The sequence below is a fragment of the Lissotriton helveticus genome, chromosome 10, assembly GCF_964261635.1.
Source record: "Lissotriton helveticus chromosome 10, aLisHel1.1, whole genome shotgun sequence".
NCBI classification, from domain to species: domain Eukaryota; kingdom Metazoa; phylum Chordata; class Amphibia; order Caudata; family Salamandridae; genus Lissotriton; species Lissotriton helveticus.
The window spans coordinates 437,872,472-437,899,272 of NC_136071.1; the positions used below are offsets into that span (position 1 = coordinate 437,872,472).

Here is a 26,801-nt window from a genome sequence, read left to right on the forward strand (position 1 = left end):
GTGTTGTGTATGTTTTTTTGTTGCTTCTGCCTACAGACCATTCATGGATTGTTCTGGGTGATTTAAAGCAGACAAGACACGTGAGTTTGGTTGGTTAGACGAAGATGTGTTTTTGCGTAACTACTTTGGAAAGAAATGTTTATGTTGTTGTTATGTTTGTGTATTTTGTTCTATCATGAATTGTTCTTGCCGGTTCTGTGTGTCCGAAAGTTGTATTTGACAGCAGATACCCACTATTGGTGATCTACTGTCAAACAGGAGGGTATCCTTACACGGTATTATGCCTCACCGCTCATTTATATATGCTATTGTTTTACAGCGAGTATATCTGATGGCTTGACGTCCGTTTTGTGCGTTTTTGCATGTTTTATGTTGTATGTTGCCGCTTAAGAAATTATTACAAATTCACCCGTGTTGTTGTGAGGGACATGTATGACGATACGTGTCGCTGTCAACAGTTGGGTAAAACTTTCGCTGATACTAAAATTCACAGATATGATTTCTTTACATATTGTGAACCAGACAGACAACACTTCACCAGTGTATGTCAAATTTGGCTATAAGTATTGAAGAAAAATAAACAGCAAATTGTGTCATTTGTAGTCACGATACTGCCCTTTTCTGTAAGGAACAGGCAGCCCTAAAATTATATATCCTGATTGGACGTAAGGATAAATTATAGATTTGTGACTCTTGTACATGGTGACCTAATTTCTATATCACATTAGTCACTTTTATTCTGCTTCCTAAGTGGCCTTCCTATGGCTCTGAACCATAAAAGAAACCAGGTTTCATTTTTTGTCACATGCCTGACTATCACCCAAGCACATCACGCCTAGTTATTGGGGATTTTAGCTGTGTCCTATTCTCTTTTCCGTATTCCTTTCACCAGTCAACTTTTATTTATTATTAGTGTGTTCAGGTTCGCACTTTCAGATTGCAGTAATGTACCATGGACCCCCATTTTATGTATAATTCCCTGTTACATAACTAGACTGGTTTCTAAGAATTTTCTTTAGGCCTATTCTGATGTTTTTCCAGTCTAACTGTTAGGACTGTTAGGACTGATTAACTGACTCAATACTATAGTAAGATAAGCTTTCCACCTCAATAGGAGACACATTACGTTTTTTTAATATGACAAATTCAATGCCTATTCTAATTTGGTCTTTAGTTCCTTTTTCTGCTGCTTTAATTTTAATGAACCAGATGTATTTTAAATAATGGAAATACCAGGACTCTCTAGTTCTTGTCTTTTGTTTCCACATCTTGATAATTAGCTTTTGTATTGCATAGTCCCACCTGATGCACAATTATTATGATAATATGTATGTGATCCCGCTTTTGAGATGTTCTAGATGAGGATTTTAGGAACACTTATATGTAATAATTGAGATAAAATGTGTTTACCCAATTAGACGATGCCACTATGTGTGAGGACATCCATTCAGATAGAATTCCCATGTCGCTATGATGATGAAAGATATGCTCTCACACGGAAACCCAATTGAAGAGCCTAGAGGCACTGTTTTGCCTATTGCCTTTGTTTCAATCAAACAATCAATCAAAGCATTTGTATAGCACACTACTCACCCGGAGGGTCTCAAGGCGCTGGGGGGAGGGGGTCTGCTACTGCTCGAACAGCCAGGTCTTGAGCTGCTTCCTGAAGGCGAGGTGGTCTTGGGTCAGGCGGAGGTGGGTCGGAAGGGAGTTCCAGGTCTTGGCGGCCAGGTAGGAGAAGGACCTTCCTCCTGTTGTGGCTCTTCGGATGCGGGGGACGGCGGCGAGGGCGTGGCTGGTCGATCGAAGCTGGCGTTTGGGAGCGTAGAAGTTGAGGCGGCTGTTGAGGTATCCTGGGCCTTGGTTGTGTAGGGCTTTGTGTGCGTGGGTGAGGAGCCGGAAGGTGATTCTCTTGTTGACCGGGAGCCAGTGCAAGTCTCTCAGGTGTCCGGAGATGTGGCTTCGGCGGGGGATGTCCAGGATGAGTCGTGCTGAGGTGTTCTGGATCCGCTGGAGTCTCTTCTGGAGTTTGGCGGTGGTTCCGGCATAGAGGGAGTTGCCGTAGTCCAGACGGCTGGTGACGAGGGCCTGGGTGACGGTCTTCCTGGTCTCGGTGGGGATCCATCGGAAGATCTTACGTAGCATGCGCTGGATGTTGAAGCACGACGAGGAGACGGCGTTGACTTGTCTGGTCGTGGAGAGGGAGGAGTCCAGGATGAAGCCCAGGTTGCGTGCGTGGTCTGTTGGTTTGGGTGCGCTGCCCAGGGCGGGGGGCCACCAGGAGTCGTCCCAGGCGGAGGGTGAGGATCCCAGGATGAGGACTTCCGTCTTGTCCGAGTTCAGTTTCAGGCGGCTGTTCGACATCCATTTGGCTACGTCTGTCATCCCTTCGTGCAGGTTGGCTCTGGCGGTGGTGGGGTCGTTGGTGAGGGAGAGGATCAGCTGGGTGTCGTCGGCGTAGGAGATGATGTTGAGGTTGTGCTGGCGTGCGATGGCTGCGAGGGGGCTCATGTATACGTTGAAGAGTGTTGGGCTGAGCGAGGAGCCTTGAGGAACGCCGCAGATGACTTCGGTGGCCTCCGATCTGAACGGGGGGAGGCGGACTCTCTGTGTCCTTCCGGCGAGGAAGGAGATGATCCACTCCAGTGCCTTCTCCTGGATTCCGACGTTGCTGAGGCGCTGTACTAGGGTGCGGTGGCAGACAGTGTCGAAGGCCGCGGAGAGGTCCAGGAGGATGAGGGCCGCTGTTTCTCCGTTGTCGAGCAGGGCTCGGATGTCATCTGTAGCTGCGATCAGGGCGGTCTCGGTGCTGTGGTTGGCCCGGAAGCCAGACTGCAAGAGGTCGAGGGAACCGTTCGTCTCGAGGAAGGCGGCCAGTTGCTTGTTGACGATCTTCTCGATGACTTTTGCCGGAAACGGGAGTAGCGAGATGGTGCGGTAGTTCTTGAGGTCGGTGGGGTCGGCTGATGGTTTCTTGAGTAGAGCGCTGAGTTCGGCGTGCTTCCAGCTCTCCGGGAAGGTGGCGATGTCGAAGGAGGTGTTGATGATGTCCCGCAGGTGGGGTGCGATGACGGCGTCGGCCTTGTTGAAGACGTGGTGAGGGCAGGGGTCTGTCGGAGATCCGGAGTGGATGGAGTTCATCGTGCGGATGGTGTCTTCGGTGCTGATCGGGGTCCAGGCGCGGAGGGTGGTGGTGGGGGGCGGTGGTTCGGTCGCGGCGTGCGTCGGTTGAGTGCTGAAGCTGTTGTGTATGTCCGCGATCTTGTTGTGGAAGTAGGAGGCAAGGGAGTTGCAGAGGTCTTGCGAAGGGGTGACGTCGTTGTTTCCGGCGTTGGGGTTGGAGAGCTCTTTGACGATGTTGAAGAGTTCCTTGCTGTTGTGTGCGTTGTTGTCCAGTCGTTCCTTGAATGCGGTTTTCTTGGTGGCGTGGATCAGTTGGTGGTGTTTTCGGGTGGCGAGCTTGAGGGCAGTCATGTTGTCCGGTGTTGGGTCTCTGCGCCAGGTTTTCTCGAGTGCTCTGCAGTTCTTCTTGGAGCTCTTGAGTTCGTCGTTAAACCATGGGGCTTTCTTGCTGCCGGGTCTGCTCGGCTGGGTCTTCAGAGGGGCGAGGTCGTCTGCGCAGTCGCTGATCCATTTCGTGAGGTTGGTGGCCGCTTGGCTGGGGTTCGTTGTGCTGGTGGGAGGGTTCTTGCTCAGGGAATTAGCGAACTGGTCTGCAGTGATCTTGTTCCAGCTTCTGCGGGGAACCTGTTGCTGGTGATGGTGGAGCGTGGTCCTTCTGAAGCTGAAGTGGACGCAGCTGTGGTCCGTCCAGTGGAGTCCCGTGGCGTGGCTGAAGGCGATGTCCTTGCTGGAAGAGAAGACCGGGTCGAGTGTGTGTCCGGCGTAGTGGGTGGGGGTGGTCACCAGCTGCTTGAGGCCGAGGTTGGCGAGGTTGTCCAGCAGGGTGGTGGTGTTGCGGTCGTTGTTGTTCTCCAGGTGGAAGTTGAGGTCCCCGAGGAGGATGTAGTCGGCGGAGGGGAGGGCGTGTGGGCTGATGACGTCGGCGATGTCCTCGCTGAATTGTGTGCGTGGTCCCGGGGGTCTGTAGATGAGGGTGCCTCTGAGGGTGGTCTTGGGGTTGACGTGGATCTGGAAGTGCAGGTGTTTGGCGGTTGCGAGGGTGTCGTCGGTGTTGGTCGTGATGCGGATGGTGTTTCTGTGGATGATGGCGATGCCTCCTCCTGTCTGGTTGACGCGGTCCCTCCGGATGATCTTGTAGCCGTCCGGGATGGCGATGGCTATGTCGGGCGCTGAGGAGGCGTTCATCCAGGTTTCCGTGAGGAAGGCGACGTCTGGGGCTGTGGTGTCGAGCAGGTTCCAGAGCTCGACGGCGTGTCTGTGGACGGACCGGGTGTTGAGCAGGGTGCACTTCAGGTGGGTGCTGCTGGCGTTTGGCTTGGTGGGTACTGGTGTGGCGTGGGTCCGGTTGCAGGTGAACTTGCAGGAGTGGCAGCTGAAGGGTCCGTGGGTGCGTCTTGGTGTGGCTCGGTAGCAACCCGGGGTTCGGCCGGTGTTGAGTGCGATGAGTTCGGTGGCGTCGTAGGTCCGTCGGGTCGGCTTCCGTCGGTGGGGGCCAGGGGTCCTGGCACTGGGCGCGGTCCAGGCGCGGACGGGCGCAGACGGGCTTACCTTTGGCGCACCTTCGGCGCTCAATCGGTGCTCCCGCTGCGCGCGTTCGCTGCGCGGTCGCTGAGGGGGCATCATAAGAAGGGAGCCGGGAGGGCGGGTCAGCTGGGAGGCGGGATCGTCTGGTCCAAACGTCTGGCGTGGGGGCGGGTCCGCAGGCAGGAAGCGGCGGGAAAAACGGGAGCAGGCAAAGCGGGCAGCCCAGCGGCGGCTGGGGCGCCGCGACAGCGTCGGCTCTCAGCGGCGAAGTGTTCAGGCAGCGGGAGGCTCTGGGGCAGGAGAGGTGAGGAGCGAGGGGGTGACCAGGCCAAAGGCGCAGTGGTCACTCCCAGGTGGCAGGCAGGGTCCCCTTAAGAAGGGAGCCGGGAGGGCGGGTCAGCTGGGAGGCGGGATCGTCTGGTCCAATCGACTGGCGTGGGGGCGGGTCCGCAGGCAGGAAGCGGCGGGAAAAACGGGAGCAGGCAAAGCGGGCGGCCCAGCGGCGGCTGGGGCGCCGCGACGGCGTCGGCTCTCAGCGGCGAAGTGTTCAGGCAGCGGGAGGCTCTGGGGCAGGAGAGGTGAGGAGCGAGGGGGTGACCAGGCCAAAGGCGCAGTGGTCACACTGTTTTTGTATTGCCTGTAAGAATGACAGTGTATTTCAACGCAGAATTGTCCCATGGCGTGTGGCCACTCCTTTGAAGATCGCAGGCCACCTGTTTGCAGTCCCCTTGTTGTACAATGAACTGTTTAAAGCATCGCACTTGCTTCATCAGAAGGCGTTCAACATCAGAAAAGAAGAAGGAGCTGGTTTTGCCACAGTCCCTTGAGATTTCAGTGCAAAAGAGCGCCTGTTATGTGCTGGTTAACCTCTGACAATGTGCAGTCCCCTGAGCAGTGGAAAAGAGCGCCTGTTATGTGCTGGTTAACCTCTGACAGTGTGCAGTCCCTTGAGCCCCTTGGCCTGAGTTTTTGGCCACACACGCACCCCTTTTTCCTTTGCTTCAACAGTAGTGCAGTGCACCGGAGGATCCAAGAGTGGCAAAAGGCACTCCATTCTGGTGCCCATGAAAGAGCGGCCTGAGCGTCCTCTGACACTGAATGATGAGTGTTGGAGTCTGAGAATGGTCCCGGGTCTGCACGAGATGATCTGTGCCCATTGACCAATGAAGCGCACAATATCTGTAGTGTCTGCCGCAGAGGAGAGATACGGTGCACTGCCTTGAGACATTAAGACTTTGTGAATGAGCTATGAGTGTTTGCCAGGAGGGCACTCCAACAGATACTGAACATCAAGAGCATGGGAGGCCTGAATCCAAAGGCCCATGCAACAACGGGAGCAGACTTGATTGGACAATAGAAGTCTGCCAGAGAGGCTTTTTGAACAGACTCTGGGCATAGTTGGTTTCCCCAGAGGTTTCCGTGTGATTGTATAGACTAAGTGTTAGGAGAATGATTTTATTATTCAACTGGCATTATTTTTAAGTAGTATTCTGTTTAGTAAAAGCAGAATAAAGTCAATTTCCTGTGGAAGAGTATCCCCTTTTCACCTCAGAGCATTAATGAGGGTCACCACTGTTTCACTTGAACATATAATAAATTACAGAAAATGCATAGGAAAACCTACAATGTTACTAGATAATTGTAGGATCTACCTTTTGCTTAGGGTTGTAAAAAATTATGATTTCATTTGTAATAGCGGTCACTACTTTGTCTATATGTTCTTAATGACGTATTTTCTAGTGTTTTTTAAACATGGCATTGTCTTTTATGGGTGGGATTGTTTTTGCTGCCCAATTCACATCTGTACCCACCTCCCAACCTATGTCTCTTCCTACTTCTACTTCTTTGCATACTTTCCAGATTTGACCTGAACATGGACTAGTTAGGAGGTCAGAGTTTACTGATAATTCTTGTTGTACAGTTTCTGCATCGACACCAGTTAGTAGTGAACATCACTAATTATTGGGTGTGTGTGTCATGCCTGCAGTGCGAGTAGCAAGTCGGGTTAGAGTTCGTTCCGCTATTCAGGCAGTTCATTATTGATTGGCATGGTTGGCAAAAAGCATCTGAGACACATTTGCGCATGCGTTAGCACCACGCATGCGCTACTGACTAGTGTTCGAGTGATAAGCCCGCCCCGACCTACAGGAAGCGCTTCGCGTTCAGTTAGACAGTGTTATTCCCGTTCCGGGTTCACTTCGGCGTCCGAGGAGCTAGGAGAAGGTTGGCGTGCAAGTACTCGTAGGTGCATTTGTTCTTCCGTGAAGCGGCTTGCTTCTGGAAGAGTTTCTTTGTTTTGCCTTTTCTCTTATTGATTTCTGTTTACCGCGGTGTGCGGTGGTATTCTTAGTTGGTTCCGGTTTTTTGCCTCAAGGAGTAGGAGGTTTACCTTTATGTTTCATGCTTGTATTATCGTGTGTTGTCACACCACTTCGTGGAGATTAATTCAGATATCGTTAAGGCGCACCTTGTAGGTGTTCAGGGTGAGTGTCTGTAAACTTTCCGCTAGGAAACGAGAATTGGCTAATGTGGGGAATACAGACATATAATAAGTGTTGTTGTGATTCAAAGGTACAGACATTTCATACACAGTCCGTTCCAGCTTCATATTGAGTTCCTGTCATTTCCCTTGTATTCCTTTTGATTCGTGGTGCATTACACTTCCCCTAAGGTACATTATAAACGCAGTACATATCATAAAAGGGAAGACACAGGGAGGGGTTTGTTTTCACTATTGTTTCTTATATATTTCTGCAGTGTCATAACGGAAGATACCAAATATCCCAGCGTGGAAGAAGACTGTGGAGTGTCTGTCTTTTCCTCCCCCTCCTACCCTTGTTTTGTTCCCCTGTGTTCCTCTTAGTTACGTTTCGGGTGTTAGTGTTCTATCCTGACGCCCGGGAGGTGACGGGGGGAAAGCAGGGTGAATAGCATCGTAGATCCAGGGCACTTCCGAGACATAACAGGTGCGTGCATGACAGAACGCGAAGCCTTTATGTACAGTGTCTCCTAGGTGTCATGGATCTTACGCTGCAGGACGTAGCGAGCATGGTGGGTAATCTCCAGAGAGAAACCCAAAACATTGCCGACAGGTTGGCTGCCTTGAGCGCACACGACGGGGATAGAGCAGGGACCAGCAATGCAACCCCAGTAGTGCAGGTTGTCACCCCCCAGTCTATTCCTTTGGCTCCACCTGAAAGGTTTTACGGTGAACCTTCCAAATGCGCTGCTTTTCTGACACAATGTCAGTTACATTTTTTATGCAAAGCTGCCTGTTTTCCTAATGACCAAGCTAAGGTGGCTTTCGTACTATCGTATCTCGGAGGGTCAGCAGCTAATTGGACCATCCCATTAATAGAAAAGGATGATCCCATGTTATTGGATTACGAAGCGTTCCGAAGAGAACTGCGAAAAATGTTCGACAAACACACCTTTACTCATGCTGCAGATACGGAGCTACTACATCTGAAACAAGGGTCCAAAGATTTAGTCACCTACATTACTACCTTTAACAGATTAGTGGTAGAGGCTGATTGGCCTGAGAATAAGAGAAGTGCTCTTTTCTATAAAGGTTTACGAGATGAGCTCAAAGATGAGTTGGCTCATGTAGTAGATCCTCCATCAACTTGTCCTGAGTTAATCGATCTAGTGGTTAAATTAGATCACAGATTGGGTGAAAGAAGAAAAGATAGAGGAAGATATGACTACACTAGATACAGTCATAAAGAAAAGAAAACAGAGGCTGATACCAAGGCAGAAGAACCTGAACCCATGCAGATAGGGAGCATAAAAGGTCCCTTAAGTGAGGCAGAAAGACAAAGACGTAGAGTAAACCGACTGTGTTTATATTGTGGTAAAGCAGGACACTTCCTACGTGAATGTCCTGTCAAACCCAAATCCTACCGCAAATCGGAAAACTAGTAGACCCTAAGGTAACAGAGACCGTACCGCAGGGTCCATTGGTTCAAATGGTCTCCTCATTGGTGAACAATAAAGGACATTTTTTTGTCACGTCCATCCTAGCATGGTTGACACAGTCGGTAACACAGGCAATAATGATAGATTCTGGGGCCTCAGGCAATTTCATGGACTATCGCTGGGCCATTGCCAATAACATTCCTACTGAACAAAAAAAATTCCCCGAGGAAGTGTATACCATAGATGGGAGTCCTTTAAAATCTGGGCCCATCACACATTCCAGCATCCCCTTGGATATGTGTATTAATTCCACACATAAAGAACAGTTAACGTTTGACTTGATAGAATCCCCCCAGTTCCCTGTGGTCTTGGGTCTTCCGTGGTTGCGTCTTCACAACCCTCGCATAAATTGGAAGACCACTAGCATCACGTTCCCGAAACAAGACGAGCAATCACCACCTTTCGATATTGTTCATAAACATACGTCTTCGGAAAACATATTTGCCACTCCCGTACAAAACACTATACCCGTGGTGTCAGAGTCCCTTATGGCTGCAGCACAGGAAGAACAACCCGATGTCACACTGCCTCCTGTGTACCAAAGGTATCAAACCGTTTTTGATCAGAAACAAGCTACCTGCTTACCACCTCACAGAGCATATGATTGCCGAATTGACCTACAACCTGGCGCACGCATTCCTACCAGTAGGGTGTACTCCCTTACGGAGAAAGAGAATCTGTACTTAAGAGAGTATCTTGACAACATGTTAGAACTTGGGTTTATTCGGCCATCCAGATCCCCTGCCTCTTCTGCTTTGTTTTTTATCCCTAAACGGGAAGGGGGTTTGCGATGTTGTATAGACTACCGCTCATTGAATGACATCACCATAAAAAACAAATATCCCTTACCGCTCATCTCCTCTCTGCTCGACCAGGTGAAAGAAGCTCAATGGTTTACGAAATTAGATCTACGTGGAGCCTATCACCTGGTTCGAGTAAGAGAGGGCGATGAGTGGAAGACAGCCTTCTGTACTAAATACGGGCTGTATGAATATTTAGTGATGCCCTTTGGCCTGTGCAATGCTCCTTCAGCATTTCAATACTTCATCAATGAAGTGCTGAAGGAGTATCTTGACAAGCACGTTATAGCCTATATTGACGATTTACTGATCTATTCAAAGACTCTAGAGGAACACGTGGAGCATGTGAAGTCGGTTCTCCAGCTGTTACAAGAAAACAATCTTTTTTGTAAATTGGACAAGTGTTTCTTTCATCGCCATCAAGTAGCCTTTTTAGCATTCATAGTATCCTCTACAGGTTTGCGTATGGACCCAAGTAAAGTCAGAGCTGTTCTAGATTGGCCCCCTCCCAAAACCGTGAAGGAAATCCAACAATTCATTGGGTTTGCTAATTTTTACAGACGTTTTATACACCATTTTTCAGATTTAGTGGCTCCTATCACAAGATTGTTGAGGAAAGGGGTGCCGTTTCAATGGTCAGGGACTGCGGATAAAGCCTTTCACCTGCTTAAGACATCCTTTACACAGGCTCCTATTCTGAAACACCCCGATCCTTCCAGTCCCTACATAGTGGAGGTTGATGCGTCACAAGTTGCTGTGGGAGGGATACTTTCTCAAGTGGATGCTTCCACTGGTGAATTGCATCCGGTGGCCTATTATTCCCACAAATTGACCCCAGCGGAGGTGAACTATGCTGTTGGTGAGAGAGAGCTATTGGCCATTAAAAAGGTATTGGAAGAATGGAGACAATATCTCCTTGGAACGAATCACACCGTCACTGTCCTGACTGACCATCGTAATCTCCAGTACCTAAAATCTGCCAGAGCTCTGTCCATGCGTCAGCTGAGATGGACTCAGTTTTTTAATGAGTACGATTTCAAGATCCATTTCAGAGCGGGGAGACAGAATGGGAAGGCGGATGCCCTATCTCGTCTGGGGTTCGATCCGGTCTCGCCAGTTGAGACGCCTCCTTGTATTATTGCTCCCCACAGATTGATTGGAGTGTTGCACAAAGAAGAAGAATTCCTAGTTCAGATAAAGCACGCACAGAGTGAATCCGCTGCTAGAGCTGTAGCACAGCAACACCAGGCCATCGTCACAGACGATCTTCAGTACATACAGGGAGGGTTGTTTATCCCCACAGCACCGCTACAACAGCAGGTCATGGAATGGTGTCATTCTCATGGGGTGGCGGGACATCCTGGATATAAAAAAACCTTAGAGCTGATCAGGAGATATTGTTGGTGGTCACATATGGCTAAAGACGTGCAACATTTCGTACAAACCTGTCATGTCTGTGCACAGAGCAAGTCCTCCCATGAAGGGGCGGTGGGTTTGCTATTGCCCCTTCCTACACCCACAGCACCCTGGCAATCAGTCTCAATGGACTTCATCGTGGAATTGCCTAGAACACACAGGGGCAATACTGCTCTACTAGTAGTAGTGGACATGTTCACCAAGGCGGCTCACTTCATCCCGCTTCCAGGTCTACCTACCTCTGTAGGGTTGGCGGGGGTGTTTCTGCAGCAAATTGCACGACTCCATGGTCTTCCATCTGTCTTGGTTACTGACAGAGGTTCCCAGTTTATTTCCAAATTCTGGAAACAGCTATGTAAGACTTTGCAAATCGAAGTGCGTCTATCGTCTAGTCACCATCCACAGACTGATGGACAAACTGAACGTGTAAATCAAAGTCTTGAGCAATTCTTGAGGTGTCAACTGTTACAAGAACAAAAGGAGTGGGATGAACTGATCTGGTTGGCAGAACTGTCATATAACAACAGCCATCACTTTTCCACCTTATATACACCCTTTTATGCTTCATATGGGTTTCACCCTAAGGTACTGCCTTTCCCCCCATTGAGGCCTTGTGCCATTCCGGCTGCTCAAGAATTAGTAGCACACTTACAGGTGGTTCATGCTACCATACATACCAACCTTGACAAGGCCAAGACAGAGTATAAGAAGACTGCTGATGCACATAGACATGCAGGACCCGTGTACCATCAAAACGACAAGGTTTGGTTGTCCACCAAACACTTGGCATTGAAGGGAACATGCAAATTGAAGCCCAAGTATATTGGCCCCTTTTCTGTACTTAAAATTGTTAATCCGGTAGCCATCAAATTGAGTCTGCCCCCTTCAATGAAAATTCATCCTGTTTTTCACATCTCATTATTGAAACAGGTGTTGCCTGGTACCCGTCTTCCTCCTACACCTCTCTCAGTTCCGGTAGATTCTGACGTGGAATATGAAGTGGGTGCTGTTCTGGACTCTAGGAGAGTGAGGAGTCGTCTTCAGTATTTGATACACTGGAAAGGGTTCGGTGTGGAGGAAAGATCTTGGGAACCCGCCTCTCACGTACATGCGCCCCGCTTGCTGCGAGCTTTTCATAGGCGGTACCCCCACAAGCCCAAACCGGTGGGGGGCGTTGTGGGAGGGGTGTTCTGTCATGCCTGCAGTGCGAGTAGCAAGTCGGGTTAGAGTTCGTTCCGCTGTTCAGGCAGTTCATTATTGATTGGCATGGTTGGCAAAAAGCATCTGAGACACATTTGCGCATGCGTTAGCACCACGCATGCGCTACTGACTAGTGTTCGAGTGATAAGCCCGCCCCGACCTACAGGAAGCGCTTCGCGTTCAGTTAGACAGTGTTATTCCCGTTCCGGGTTCACTTCGGCGTCCGAGGAGCTAGGAGAAGGTTGGCGTGCAAGTACTCGTAGGTGCATTTGTTCTTCCGTGAAGCGGCTTGCTTCTGGAAGAGTTTCTTTGTTTTGCCTTTTCTCTTATTGATTTCTGTTTACCGCGGTGTGCGGTGGTATTCTTAGTTGGTTCCGGTTTTTTGCCTCAAGGAGTAGGAGGTTTACCTTTATGTTTCATGCTTGTATTATCGTGTGTTGTCACACCACTTCGTGGAGATTAATTCAGATATCGTTAAGGCGCACCTTGTAGGTGTTCAGGGTGAGTGTCTGTAAACTTTCCGCTAGGAATTGAGAATTGGCTAATGTGGGGAATACAGACATATAATAAGTGTTGTTGTGATTCAAAGGTACAGACATTTCATACACAGTCCGTTCCAGCTTCATATTGAGTTCCTGTCATTTCCCTTGTATTCCTTTTGATTCGTGGTGCATTACACTTCCCCTAAGGTACATTATAAACGCAGTACATATCATAAAAGGGAAGACACAGGGAGGGGTTTGTTTTCACTATTGTTTCTTATATATTTCTGCAGTGTCATAACGGAAGATACCAAATACCCCAGCGTGGAAGAAGACTGTGGAGTGTCTGTCTTTTCCTCCCCCTCCTACCCTTGTTTTGTTCCCCTGTGTTCCTCTTAGTTACGTTTCGGGTGTTAGTGTTCTATCCTGACGCCCGGGAGGTGACGGGGGGAAAGCAGGGTGAATAGCATCGTAGATCCAGGGCACTTCCGAGACATAACAGGTGCGTGCATGACAGTGTGGTCTTGTACCACATACTACAGATAGAGGCATTCCCTATTTGGTCCTGCCATATATGGCCTTTGTGCTACTGCGTGTGTAAGGAGACCTGCCCTGAAGTCGCTAAGTAATAGGATTATGCTCCAGCAACATCTTGATGATTTGATAAATATAGACCTGGACTCAGACTAGCGTGAGTATAGGTTATTGCCTATGTAAGGGCAAAAGGAGCGTCTGTGGTACTGAAAATTCTGGACTCGTGTAATAAACTTTGTCGTAGCATGACGATTTTGGTATCAAAAGACCGAGAATGGCTAGTACACTATGTACAAGCATTTTCGTCATATTCCAGTAACGATTTCACCTCAAAATCGTCATTTTCGTCCTGGTACCCTTGGCTTCCATTTTGTGAACGGCAGCCATTTTGTGGATTGCCCTTACAGTAGGCCCTCACTGTGGCAGAACAAGTATTTAAGGACATAACCTTAGCATGGGTTTATGCTGACTCCTGCATGACCTGGCGAAAGCTGACTCCCTTGCCCGAGGCTGACCTCCTTGAGCCAGTTCCTTGTTAGGCAGCGGGTCAGATAGAGATCAAAGAGCAGGACATTGCAATGTTTATTGTACACGCACACACCCCTTTATCTTGCTCCTATCTGTTTCTGTTCCTTCTTTATGGTCTATTTATGATGTGGGCTGCTGGCCTTTTCATTATGGGTCTTGTCCAGCTTGTCTAAAGAAGAATGTTTATTATGGGTTTGTTTGATGATTAATTTTGGGCTGGACAAACTGAAAAGTGGGCTTGTCATCATACAGTGCTTTGTGTGCACGTCCTGGGAGTGACCAACAATAATGTACTTCAAAGAGAAAATGTGTGCCTAGGGCATAATACATGGTAAAAATTTAGGACAACTTTTGAGGAAGATGGTACCCTTTGAATAGACCAAGGAACATGATGAGGCTTTTGAAAAGGTGAAAAGACTAATTGCGCAAGCTCTGGCTCTCATCACTTTTGTTCCCAATGGGAAATCGTATATGAGTGTCGATGCCAGTTTTTTTGGGTTAGGTGCAGTGGCAAGTCAATTAGTGAAAGGCAGGGAAAGAGTAGTCTCCTATATCTAGAGCAGTGAGAGGAGTGGAACAGCTCTACAGGACGATGGAGAAAGAGGCATTGGCTTGTATTTCGGCAGTGAAGAAATTTAAGAACTTTTTGTGTGGGAAGCCTTTTGTGTTGGTCACTGATCATAAGCTGTTAGTGTACATGTTAGATGTGGAAAGGCCAGGTAAGGCTTCTTCTAGACTAAAAAGACATATCTAGATTACAGGAATTTATTTTTGAAATACAACATATTTCTGGTGGGGAAAAATGTCACAGTGACTGTTAAGGTGGCCACCTAAGGATGAGGAGGGGGAAACTGTCTTTCATCAGCATGAGTGTATGTGGGAGATAAATTGAACAAATGCACTTGCACCATTTCAGAGTCTGATTGGATAAGCTCATCTAAAGGAGATGAACAGTTGGCAAAAGTTAAACAATATGTTGTAAACGGGTGGTCACCCAGTAGGAATCTTGATCCAGGACTAAAGAGTTATGCTCAGGGGCCCAGTGAGTTGAGTATAGAAAAAGACATTCTTGTTCGGCATGATCTGTTTATTCCACCTTTGGGTCTCAGAAACAAACTCATTGATTTGGCTCATTATGGGCATCCAGGTGTCTCTTGTATATTTTGTTAGAAAGTTGTGGGCCATTAGTGGTGCGGAGCTGGTGTTGAAAGTACACGCTCCGTTATTTCTCTCCAGTAGGCTGTAAAAGGCCAATTGGAATAAATATGTTAATTCCAACATCATTTCGTGCCTCTTCTAGTCTTTAGACCAATGGTTCACCGGAAGTGGGAGGGGCTATCTCCTCCCATAACCGCTAAGCAACGATTGGCTAAGGCCACGTTGCAAATTGGCCCATCAGGTGGTAGGTCGCGAGGGGCGGCTTGCCTTTTGGATCGCCTGTAAGATAACCCACCGTGTTGGCATTGTGTATATGCTAATAAACCTGCAGCTACTTTTCTCCAACAAAAAAGTTGTCGTGTCTGCTTATTTCTGCCAAAATGTATGTTACTGTGAGCGGGCTGGTGAGTGGTGCCGATATTGGCACTACGTGCCTCTTCTAGTCTTTACAACCTTGGTCTCAATTAGATGAGCAAGAGAACCCGCGTGCCGTGGCCGGCTGCAATGTACTGGTGCGGCGTCCTAAACAGCTACCCACACTGTCCGTGCATAGCAGTGGTCCTGGTCTGAGCTGACTGTGGTAAATCACAGTATGGAAAGTCAGGAGACGATGTGGCCGACTGTGCAGCTAAGAACCAGGTTCGAGCCTCAGCGTCAACTCCGCATGAATCTGGGGAAATAACTTAACCTCCACCGTGCCTTCCAAAAATGAATGTGTCCTTCTACAACTGAACTGTAAGGCGCTCTAAAACCTTCATATCAAGTTCTCGCTGAATATATGTGCAAATATATATTTGTGAAAGTAATCACATTGTTTAGCATTAGCCAATGGGTGCAAACATGCTCCTAGCCAATCCGAACCTCGGCTCGCCCAGTGCCCTCCTCCTCCGTCAAAACGAATGCGCCGTTGTTAAGAACGTCATCACGTTCCTATTAAGACGCTTACACTTTGTTGCTAGGGGAAGACAATGTGCGCGATGACGTTTTTTGCGTAGTATGAGTGACAGTTGCAGTGGTACAGGTGGCGGGAGGGTTGAGTTGAAGAGCGCGAGACAGAAGGGAGTGAGTACCTGAGCGCCATGGAGAGAGGTACGTATCTATTAAGGCTGAATATAAGGGACTAAATGGCACAATGTGCATATACATTAGAATGCGCGTACCAGTAGTATAAATCGAAAGACTTGCAGGATAGGGCACGGAGGTAATTATGAGCACACATATTGATGGAAATATAACCTAGACAAAACCTCCAAGTTTTGTGTCAGCGAGCTAATTTTGTTGGTAATGTTGTGAGACTACGTTGTAGTGGAAGAAAGCCGTGGGCGCTCTGTTTGTTTAGATATTAGAGATACCTTGACAGGAGAGGCAAGCCAACGGTGTAGCCAGATAATATGCGAGCCATGGTCAGGAGTAGAAGAGGGGTCAGTGAATGGGAGGCTCGCAGCGTCCTATGGTCAGGCACTGGGGCGGGTGAGGGAGTGACGTTGACTGAGTTGCTGAGGTTCACAACCATAGGTATTGAACGGGCATAGCCAAAACAGTGGTGCGGTTAGAAAGCTGAGGACGAAGTGTGGAGAATCGCGGCCCGATGATTGGTTTAATGGGGCCATGCGATCAATTGATGTCATAATACTTCTCAAAACCAAATGAGACATCAAACAAACCAACATTCTAGAATGCCTGTTGCTGAGGATTGTAGGACTAGGCAGATGCTTTTAGGATGACATTTCATTGTTTTTATGCGTCGCAGATTCATTGCCAGTCACTGGTAGAACAAAATGTTTACCAAGTGTAATGAGGAAACCTACAAAATGACCCCTATACTGAAAAAAATCTAGCCGTATGCTCTTTTTTGTGTGTGCAATTTGGGTGTCTACATCTACAATCTTTCTCTAAAAGGCTCACGATGTGAAGTACGCCTGGCCTAAAGCCAGGATGGGTCGTACACAAAAGACACAATGCTGTGATACATCAATGTCATGGGCTTGCCACTTGTGCTTGACCGAGCACACACACCTCACTGTCAAAGAAAGAATTCCAGTTAGAGCAATAGTGCTCATTTTATTGACTTCAGATCAGGGGCGCAACTAGGTCTTAACTTCGGGGTGGCTAACAGAGCAAATAAGGGGCGTGGCTAAAGGTAATCAAGGGGGGCGGAGCTAAAATGGCAGACAATCAGGATCAGGTAATGCTCAGGCCAACCTGAGAAACAGAAGTGGCGATTCTGCATTACAAAACTGCACCCTGGTATTCATCATGCACCGCATGGAGACGCTTTCCACAGAGGCTCAAAGCAAAGACAACACTCTTCCAACCACACAAGCATAAGGTGTAACCTGCTACTCGCATGGACAAGTGCTTCAGCAACGCACACAGGGGTAGTAAGTGCTCTACAAATACAATATAATACGCCCTGCATTATGTGTCTCTCTTGGAACACAATGACTATGTGAGGACAGTGCCTGCCCTCTGCATTAACGTATCTCAACTATTGATGAAAAGTGTCAGAATTGGTAGGACTGATCTGTCCCGTCGAAGGAGAATTCCAAACAGGCTATGGCTGAAGGATGCACTGGTTGACAGTATAGATTGGGGTCACAAAGATGGAAACACTTATAGTGCAGATTTGGTAGAACACTGGTTATGGGAGCACACCCAGGAAGGGATGAGCAGAGATAGAATAAGAGCCACAGTCCCCTGAGTATTCTCACCTGCGACAGCAGTTGGTGAGTTACCTTCACTCCACGATGCTCTATCACATGTTTGTGTCACTACACTTATATTTTGTTCCGTATGGGGTTGGCTCTGTGGACCTGAATCTGGAGCTTGCAGCTACTTCACTTCTTTCTATGGGGTTGACAGTGTCTTCCACCTCAGCAAAGTATCCTGCCTTTCTTCTCTTAGGTTCTCTGGCTGGATTCAGGCAGCTGGGAGACTGGTCACACTCTTGTTCTGAATGTTAGCAGTAAAATTCTCTGTGCTAATGTAGAGATCTTTTGGTTCACATTTCTTACTTTGTATTTGATCATATTTTCTCTAACTTACTCCAGACTTTCCCTCTGATAGATGGACCATGGCAACGCATTGATTGGCGCGTCCTTGTGGTGATCTTTTGGGGGGGGTCTCCCTTTTCTCTCTCCCTTATCCCTTTTTCCTCCCAAGGGTCAGTGACAGACCTCACCTCAACCATTATTGATATTCACCATCATAGGAGACTGAGTGAATTTGACAGCAATTATGCAGTCTCGTCCATACTGAATCTCGATCCTAACACCATGCCCATGATGTCCCAGGTGCCTTGACGCTCATGTACCGTTGACATGTGCCCAAAACAACATGCACCACCTATCTTCAAGCATAGTTCTCCGTCTGGGGCCAATGTTCCCCTCAAAGCAGCTGCTGCCTTGCCTTGTTAAAACAACTGAATACAAATTCAACACACCAAAAGTGCTTAGGTGAAATCCCTGCATTCAGTCAAGGATATCACCTCGGTGGCAGCCCGTCTCAAACAAAACAAGAGGTGTGGGGCAGGGAGGGTTGTTGAAACCTTTCAGAGGCGGGCTGGCAGGGGTTGGTTCTGGGCCTCTCCGAAATGGTAATTAAAATCACATTCTCGGATGCTAAAGCATCCATGCTACACGCAGCCTAAATAGAAATTTAACTGGGGAAGAAAGGTTTCCATGCTTTAATTATTTTAATGCGTGTCAGTAAAGTGTCATGCGGTCATGATCATCTTAGCCTGGCAGATATGTACACTCATCTGTAGCTGGGTACGTTCATTTTGCACTGCCGTCCCCTGGCCATTCCACCAACAGCTTCACTATTCCCATTCAGCAGAAGACGTACATTCTTTTTTTAGTGCAGCTTTGAGAACACCCACTTTTTCACAACTGTTCGTGAACGTGGATTGTCTACAAACAGCAGAAGTTCCTACGCTTCCTTTATTCCCTTCTTTGAACCTCAGCAATTTACACAACGTTCAAGCAGGTTTCAGGCCTCCTGTTTTTGTGCGCGTGTATCTTTTCCAGGTAAGGTTTTTCTGTAAATTCAGGCACGTATAGAAGTGTTCATCCCGTTACAAATTTAGGACTACAAGAACCAGAATGCAGAGAAAACGTTAACTGGACATTTCCAGCGTAAGGAATGGGGAAACGTGAGAATACTGCATAATTTCCTTTTTTCTTTTTTTTTTAAAGTTCTAAGGCAACAAGTTTAATAACTATTATTTCTAAAGCACTGACTGCCACGAACCAGTAGTTGTAAGAGGACTTAAGCAGTCTTCTCAACGTGGAAAAACAGCACAGCGGTTGTCATGGTATCTCTGCTAGGTAAAAATTTTCATACGCAACAATTCAAAATGAACAATAAAACATTACTTCCAAGACCACGGTTGAAAGCAGCCCTCCAACAGGGTTTGTTCTAATCAGAACGGAGATGGAGAGGACATTATCTGAACCCTATTTTCACCATTTCTAGATGTCTAGACGTGCGTTTGGGTAAAATCAACATCATTGTTCAGTCAATGCAATTTGGCACAGAGGGCGGTGTGACCATTTTGGAAAGATGTTTCAGCTTTGTCTGCTTCTTAATAAAAGGGCTGTTGTAACTTTACGTCATTCAGTCTATCTGGACGTATATGAAGTCCAATTAACTGAGGGGTGTGTGGGGGAGGTAGAGGATTCATCCCTGTATCTCCTTGCAACTTTTACAGATTTCCCTTAGAAGTGTTCTTTTGCATAGGAGTATTTGTATGTTAAAATAGATACTAGTAAGGTAAATCATTGCCACTTTATTGCTCTAGTTCCTCTCAAATCTCTGGGGGTAGCTTTCTGCTTTGATGTTAATAAACCACCTGTCATAGAACCACTTGAGGAAATACATTAGTGATTTTTTGTTGGTCTTATGACACAATGTAATGCCACTGAATGGTAAATGGCATTTACCAGTTGTTGAGTGCATTTACATAAATTGTTTCTTGGTTTTAGGAGTAGCAATTCCATCCAAAAGTTTGCTTGGACACCTTGCCTAATCATATTCAATTTTTTTAAGCGTAATGTTAAATAAAGATGGCCACCTTTTATTCTGGGTTTCAATGCATTCCCAATTCCCATCTGCCTCCTGCCTAGAAGCTTTTTAATAGCTCAGTTTGCCAAATTTTCTTGCCTTTTCTTTCTATGTTTAATCGATATAGTTGTCAAATTGATTTCAGAAACCTCAAAAGTCTAAACATGTAGTTGGGGAAAACTTAAGTGTGTTTGTAACATATTCTCTTAAGTTTACTTCTGGATAGTATTTGTGCTCATAAAACCAAAGCCCATACCTTTCTGAGGGGCATTATTTTTTTATCGGCGGCGCATAACTCATCTGAACTGAAAAACGATACTTGCTTCAACATCTTAGCCTCCTTTCTAACAAATGTATATTTGGTTGAGATTCATTCAGTAGGACGCCTGTGTCATATGTGGGTAAGGAAGTGTAACCTCCCACCCCTATCCCACGACTTGCATTCTTTCAGCAACTGTTGCACCCTGTCCATTATATTTTTTTAGTCTGCGGAAATAATTGGGATGGTACTTGAAATGTCATATTACCATCTACAATATGTCGTCCTATAACCTCTTATCTATATGTTTAGGTACGCACTACTTCCAGTAAAAGGCGCACTAAATAGTGTAGTCTGTGGCCTTAAGAATTGTTGCTCTGGCCAGAGATGAAACCCCTTGATTAAGCAACCTTTGCTATTAAGAACCTGAACACAAGGGAATGTTTATTTTTAGAACAAAATAGATTCAGCATCATCAAGCAAATTTGACCTGTTTAACTTGAAGCAGAATACTGCATAATTTCCTTATTCACGTAACGCCTATTGCCTATTTACTACGAGACAGCTTTCAGGACATCCACGATTCTGGGTAGTCACATTTTTTTTTCTTTTCACTGTCACGTTAAAACCTTGACACCTCCCAGCAAATAAAGTCTCGCTTCACGCCATCAGGCTGGGTTTACAGTGCACCAGAGAATACCGAATCCCAGCCAATCCCACTTTAAATAATCAGCAGAGGTGTGTGGGTGGAGGCGACTACAGGAGGCAGGCGGGCAACTAGAGTCAAATTTCGGGGGGGGGGGGGGCTAATTCTTTCAGCCGTAACCAGAGTGGATGTAAGAAGGGCTAAAAACATAACAAAAGCCTCATTTACATTTAAATGGTCTTTTACAGACCTGTGAAGTACTCTGGTGCGGCTGCAATTAAAACGTCGCCAGCCGCGAAGCTGTGTCAGCCCGGGCTGACAGACACGACGGGGGGGGCTGAAGCCCGGTGAGCCCAATGGGTGTTGCGCGCCTGCTTCAGATTGGTAGATGGCAGAAACTAGGATTCGAAACCGATTCCTTTAGTTTATGGACAACTCTCCCCAACAGAGGATAAAACTCCCGAGCTACTTTATCAATATAAAATTAGTCTTTTTGTTTGATCCACTCCTCCCCCCTCCCACATGTCCTATGTAACCTCAGCTCTTCATGACACTTGCATCCGCTGCTTTTGTTTTTGCTAACAGCACATAGTTCGCATTCTGGGACATGTAGTTCTGCATTTCCACTTAATGGTACGTTGTTGTACCACGTCCCAGCATGAAAATTGTTATTAACTTAAATCTACAAGTAGATGTTACACTTCCAAACCTAGAAATATGGGTATGCTCCTATTGACAAAAACACACTTTTCTCTGAAAAAGATTGTAGACACAGAAATATATGTTCATAGACATTGTAAACAGATCGTGTGAATGTCTGAAAATAATTTTGAAAGATGCTGCAAGAGCCTAATAATTTGTAGTTTTTAGGAAGAAAATTCAACAGCTTCACATATTGAGCTAAAAGGGCTTGTTTGAATTTGCTACAGCCTACATGCTTCCATGCTTTATTAGCAACACGTGATGTGTCTGGCTCTTGGCATGGCTGTGAACAAGTCTTTATTGTCTGCAGTGACTATACACATGGGAGTCCACTTCCATGTTAAATCTCCGCAGTATAGACATCACAAATGGGAACCCTGAACTCTGACATCTGAATCAGCCTATGTGCCAAGGTAGCATGTTAATGCATTTGTTTTTTATTGACAACATCACACTGGAATATTAGTTGGGAACAACTGAGGGTGAAGCGCCTCAAACAACCAAAGTGGAAGTCGCTATAGCTTGCGCAGGCTACAGTGACGATGCACTGCCAGTGGAACACGTTTTCTTCTCTGTTTGTTGTTTACTTGAACTGTCTTCCATTGATGTTAGTCTGCCTTGTTTCAATCTGAAGATCTGCTCCAAAAAGCTTCTAGGCTTGTTGGGGCATGCAGCTTGATGCATCCGACCCGCTCTCCATTGTGATCATGCTGAAATGCAGGTTTAGTGCTGGTCAACTGGGAACAGAGGTTACCGATTAGCGCTTTACTTTTCTCTGGGGCTTTTCCCCTTAAACCTTTGGATACTTCATATCTCTGATTTCCCGTATTGGATTTGTGTCATTTTGTTTATGACATTGTCTTCTATTTTAATAAATTGCAGTGGAATTAAAAAACAAAACTTTTTAAATGGTTTGGTATTTGTAAATGCTTTTACAGATGTCCTCTAGGGTAAGCCCGTCTGCTTTGTGCCGTAGCTACAAGGGTTTGAGCTCAGGTTTAAATGATTGACATCTTTGCCTGGACCTAACAGGTTAGTGACTTTATTACTTGTGGACTTGCCTCCATGCCAATTATTAATCTGCTCTCTTAAATCTCTTCAATCCCCTATTGATTTTTAATCGAGCCGTCCTTGATGGCTGTTCTCTCCTAGAGTTGAATATCGAATGTGAGCCAGTCCCAGCCTGATTATCTTTCACCCAGGCCTTGAAAAATCCACTAGACCACTCCCAATTGCTAGTGAGATTTTATCAGGTCGAGCTATTTTTAGAACCTACTCGTCCTTGCTGGCGAGTAAATTTAAGCTGGATGACACAGGTGTTCTGTTAATTCAAAAAGTGAATGAGCAGTTAAGAGGCATTTAAATCTTGTTTTTATCTTGACACATTTGCTGACTGCTCAAGGTCAGAGGTCAAATGTTAGTTTGACTTTTTAGGTCTCACCTGAGCTCAGCAAGGCTTTAGTAAGGGCTTTAACCTAGGAATACATGATTGTGCATGGCTTTTTTTTTTGTCCCACTATTGGCCTTTGCATGCGTCTTTCTAAGAAAGACAGCACGCAATTGGCCAAAGGCAGGTGCATGTCCCGCCTTCTCTGTCCCCATGGCCTAGGGTGCTTGGGAACGTGCATGGTGCCATCTGTTCCGGATCAGGTTTCGATGGCAGCTGACTCAGTTGCATTCCTTACAGCACGCACGTGTGCGAACCACTCCCGGGCTTGTTTTTTAGCGTTGAGGAAAAGCTGTGCTTCTCTCTTTTTTAGGGATCGATACTTGTTCATTCTGTCTTCTACTTTACATTGTTTCTTTCCTGATGCTTGTTATATGAATCGAGCGGTAGGCGAAGTTGTTTTTTTTTGTGTGAATGAGAGAGGACCCCGTGGGTTTCTGCCTGACGCCAGTGTGCTCTGCGGTGAGAGACAGGACACTCCTCCCTGGCCATTAGAACCCAGCAATTTTGAGGGTAATATGTCTTTTTGATACTTGGTGAACGCAGGGTACTTTTCATATTTGTAATGAACTGGCCTGTGTTTTTTTTACAATCACAGTAATGTTTATGTTGCGCTGAACAGGGCAAGTACGTGTGTGTTGTGAGAGAGAGACAGAGAGAGGGGGCAGACATAGGGGACAAGGGAATGTGCAGATTGGATAGGTTAGCAGTAAGCCTGGTTGAAACCGTAGTGCAATGTGTGTGTGCGTGTTCCTCTGGGGATGTGTGCTTCCCCTGGCTGTGTTCCGTATGTGTACTGTGTGCGTTAGTTTTGTGTGTGTTTTATGCATGTGTGCCCGTTTTTTGTTTCTAATATTCAGTCTCTTTCTGCTCTCCCATGTGCCCCCTTCGAGATCCTCCTCTCCTGCATTATGCCAGCACCCTCCTACCCAATAGTCGTCCACCACCACCACCACATCCACCACCACCATGTCCACCACCACCACGTCCACCACGTCCACCACCACCATCACGTCCACCATCACCTCCACCACCACCACATCCACAGGCACCCCCACATCCACCACCACCACAACATCCACCACCACAACATCCACCACCACATCCACCACCACGTCCACGTCCACCACCACCACCACAGCTCGTCCACCACCACGTCCACCCCCACCACGTCCACCCCCACCACGTCCACCCCACCATGTCCACCACCACCACCTCGTCTACCACCACCACGTCCACCACCACCACCATGTCCTCCACCACGGCCACCACCATCTCCACCACGTCCACCACCACCTCCACCACCTCCACCATGTCCACCACCACCACCATGTCCACCACCACCACATCCACCACCACGTCCACCACCACCACCACCACCACCTCCCATGACGGCTAAAGAGTCACTGGAGGGCAGGGGTAATAGGAGTGTTGACCCCGGCCGTACATGGGACATTTAAGAATGCATTGGGTGCGAGAAGACGGGAATAGGGGCTAGAAGTATTACAGCAGACCCAAGATACATTTTGAAGAGGTGCAATATCACAGGGGCTCCTGTAAAAGCACTCTCAGTTTCTCTACCTCACAGTGGCACACCTGTACGAGCCACTCACTCAAAACAAGCATTGGCATAGCCAGTAGGTCTTGCCTTTGGGACCTTTTAAGTGTTTAGCCATGCAACACTTGATGTTGTTGCACCAAGGATATTGTGCTGGATAACTAAATACTTATAAGGTCCCAAAGGCGAGACCTATTGTCATTTTGTTTATGACATTGTCTTCTATTTTAATAAATTGCAGTGGAATTAAAAAAAAAAAAAACTTTTTAAATGGTTGGGTATTTGTAAATGCTTTTACAGATTCTCTCTAGGGTAAGCCCGTCTGCTTTGTGCCGTAGCTACAAGGGTTTGAGCTCAGGTTTAAAAGATTGACATCTGTGCCTGGACCTAACAGGTTAGTGACTTTATTACTTGTGGACTTCCCTCCATGCCAATTATTAATCTGATCTCTTAAATCTCTTCAATCCCCTATTGATTATTAATTGTGCAGTCCTTGATGGCTGTTCTCTCCTAGAGTTGAATATCGAATGGGAGCCAGTCCCAGCCTGATTGTCTTTCACCCAGGCCTTGAAAAATCCACTAGACCACTCCCAATTGCTAATGAGATTTTATCAGGTTGAGCTATTTTTAGAACCTACTCGTCCATGCTGGCGAGTAAATTTAAGCTGGAAGAAACAGGTATTCTGTTAATTCAGAAAGTGAATGAGCAATTAAGAGGCATTTAAATCTTGTTTTTATCTTGACACATTTGCTGACTGCTCGAGGTCAGAGGTCGAATGTCAGTTTGACTTTTTAGGTCTCGCCTGAGCCAGCGCAAATGCGCTGCTCAGCAAGGCTTTAGTAAGGGCTTTAACCTAGGAATACATCTACATCAACATTACATAGGCTTTTTTTTTTGTCCCACTATTGGCCTTTGCATGCGTCTTTCTAAGAAAGACAGCACGCAATTGGCCAAAGGCGGGTGCATGTCCCGCCTTCTTTGTCCCCATGGCTTAGGGTGCTTGGGAACACGCATGGTGCCATCTGTTCCGGATCAGGTTTCGATGGCAGCTGCATCAGTTGCATTCCTTACAGCACGCGCACGTGCGCACCACTCCCAGGCTTGGCTTTTTTGTGTTGAGGAAAAGCTGTGCTTCTCTCCTTTTTAGAGATCGATACTTGTTGATTCTGTCTTCTACTGTACATTGTTTCTTTCCTGATGCTTGTTATATGAATCGAGCGGTAGGCAAAGTTTTTTTTTTTTAATGAGACAGGACCACGTGGGATTCTGCCTGACGCCAGTGTGCTCTGCGGTGAGAGACAGGACACTCCTCCCTAGCCATTAGAACCCAGCAATTTTGAGGGTAAAATGTCTTTTTGATACTTGGTGAACGCAGGGTACTTTTCATATTTGTAATGAACTGGTCTGTGTTTTTTTAAAATCACAGTAATGTTTATGTTGCGCTGAACAGTTGCAAGTACATGTGTGTGAGAGAGAGACAGAGAGAGGGGGCAGACAGAGGGGACAAGGGAGTGTGCGGATGGATAGGTGAGCGGTAAGCCTGGGTGAAAGCGTAGTGCAATGTGTGTGTGCGTGTTCCTCTGGGGATGTGTGCTTCCCCTGGCTGTGTTCCGTATGTGTACTTCATTTTGTGTGTGTTTTATGCATGGGTGCCTGTTTTTTGTTTCTAATATTCAGTCTCTTTCTGCTCTCCGGTATGCCCCCCTGCGAGATCCTCCTCTCCTTCTGCATTCTGCCAGCACCCACCTACCCAATAGTTGTCCACCACCACTTCCACCACCACCACCACATCCCCCACCACAACCACGTCCACCACCTCCACGTCCACCACCACCACATCCACCATCACGTCCACCACCACCACCACATCCACCACGTCCACAACCACCACCACGTCCACCACTACCACGTCCACCACTACCACGTCCACCAACACCACGTCCACACCACCACCACCTCGTCCACCTCCACCACCTCGTCCACCTCCACGTCCACGTCCACCACCACGTCCACCACCACGTCCACCACCACGTCCACCACCACCACGTCCACCACCACCACGTCCACCACCATAACGTCCACCACCACCATGTCCACCACCACCACCACCACGTTCACCACCCCCACCACCACCATCTAGTCCACCACCACATCCACCACGACGTCTATCACCACCACCACATCCACCACCACATCTACCACTACGTCCACCACGTCCACAACCACCTCCACCAAGTCCACCACCACCGCTATGTCCCCCACTGCCACGTCCACGAGCACCACGTCCACTACCACCTCGTCCACGTCCACCACCACCACGTCCACCACCACCACGTCCACCACCACCACGTCCACCACCACCACGTCCACCCCACCATGTC

At 47.3% G+C, this 26,801-nt stretch overlaps 1 protein-coding gene across 2 annotated transcripts in view; it reads left to right on the forward strand.

Annotated features, from left to right (window-relative positions):
* Positions 1–15,722: 15,722 nt before the first annotated feature.
* Positions 15,723–26,801, forward strand: part of LOC144784260 (mitochondrial Rho GTPase 2-like) — a 1,917,079-nt gene continuing 1,906,000 nt past the window's right edge. For both annotated transcript variants that reach the window (XM_078662926.1, XM_078662927.1), the window contains exon 1: positions 15,723–15,832. In XM_078662926.1, the coding sequence (XP_078519052.1) occupies positions 15,823–15,832 (10 nt within the window). In that variant the 5' untranslated portion in view covers positions 15,723–15,822. The remainder of the gene's footprint in view (positions 15,833–26,801) is intronic.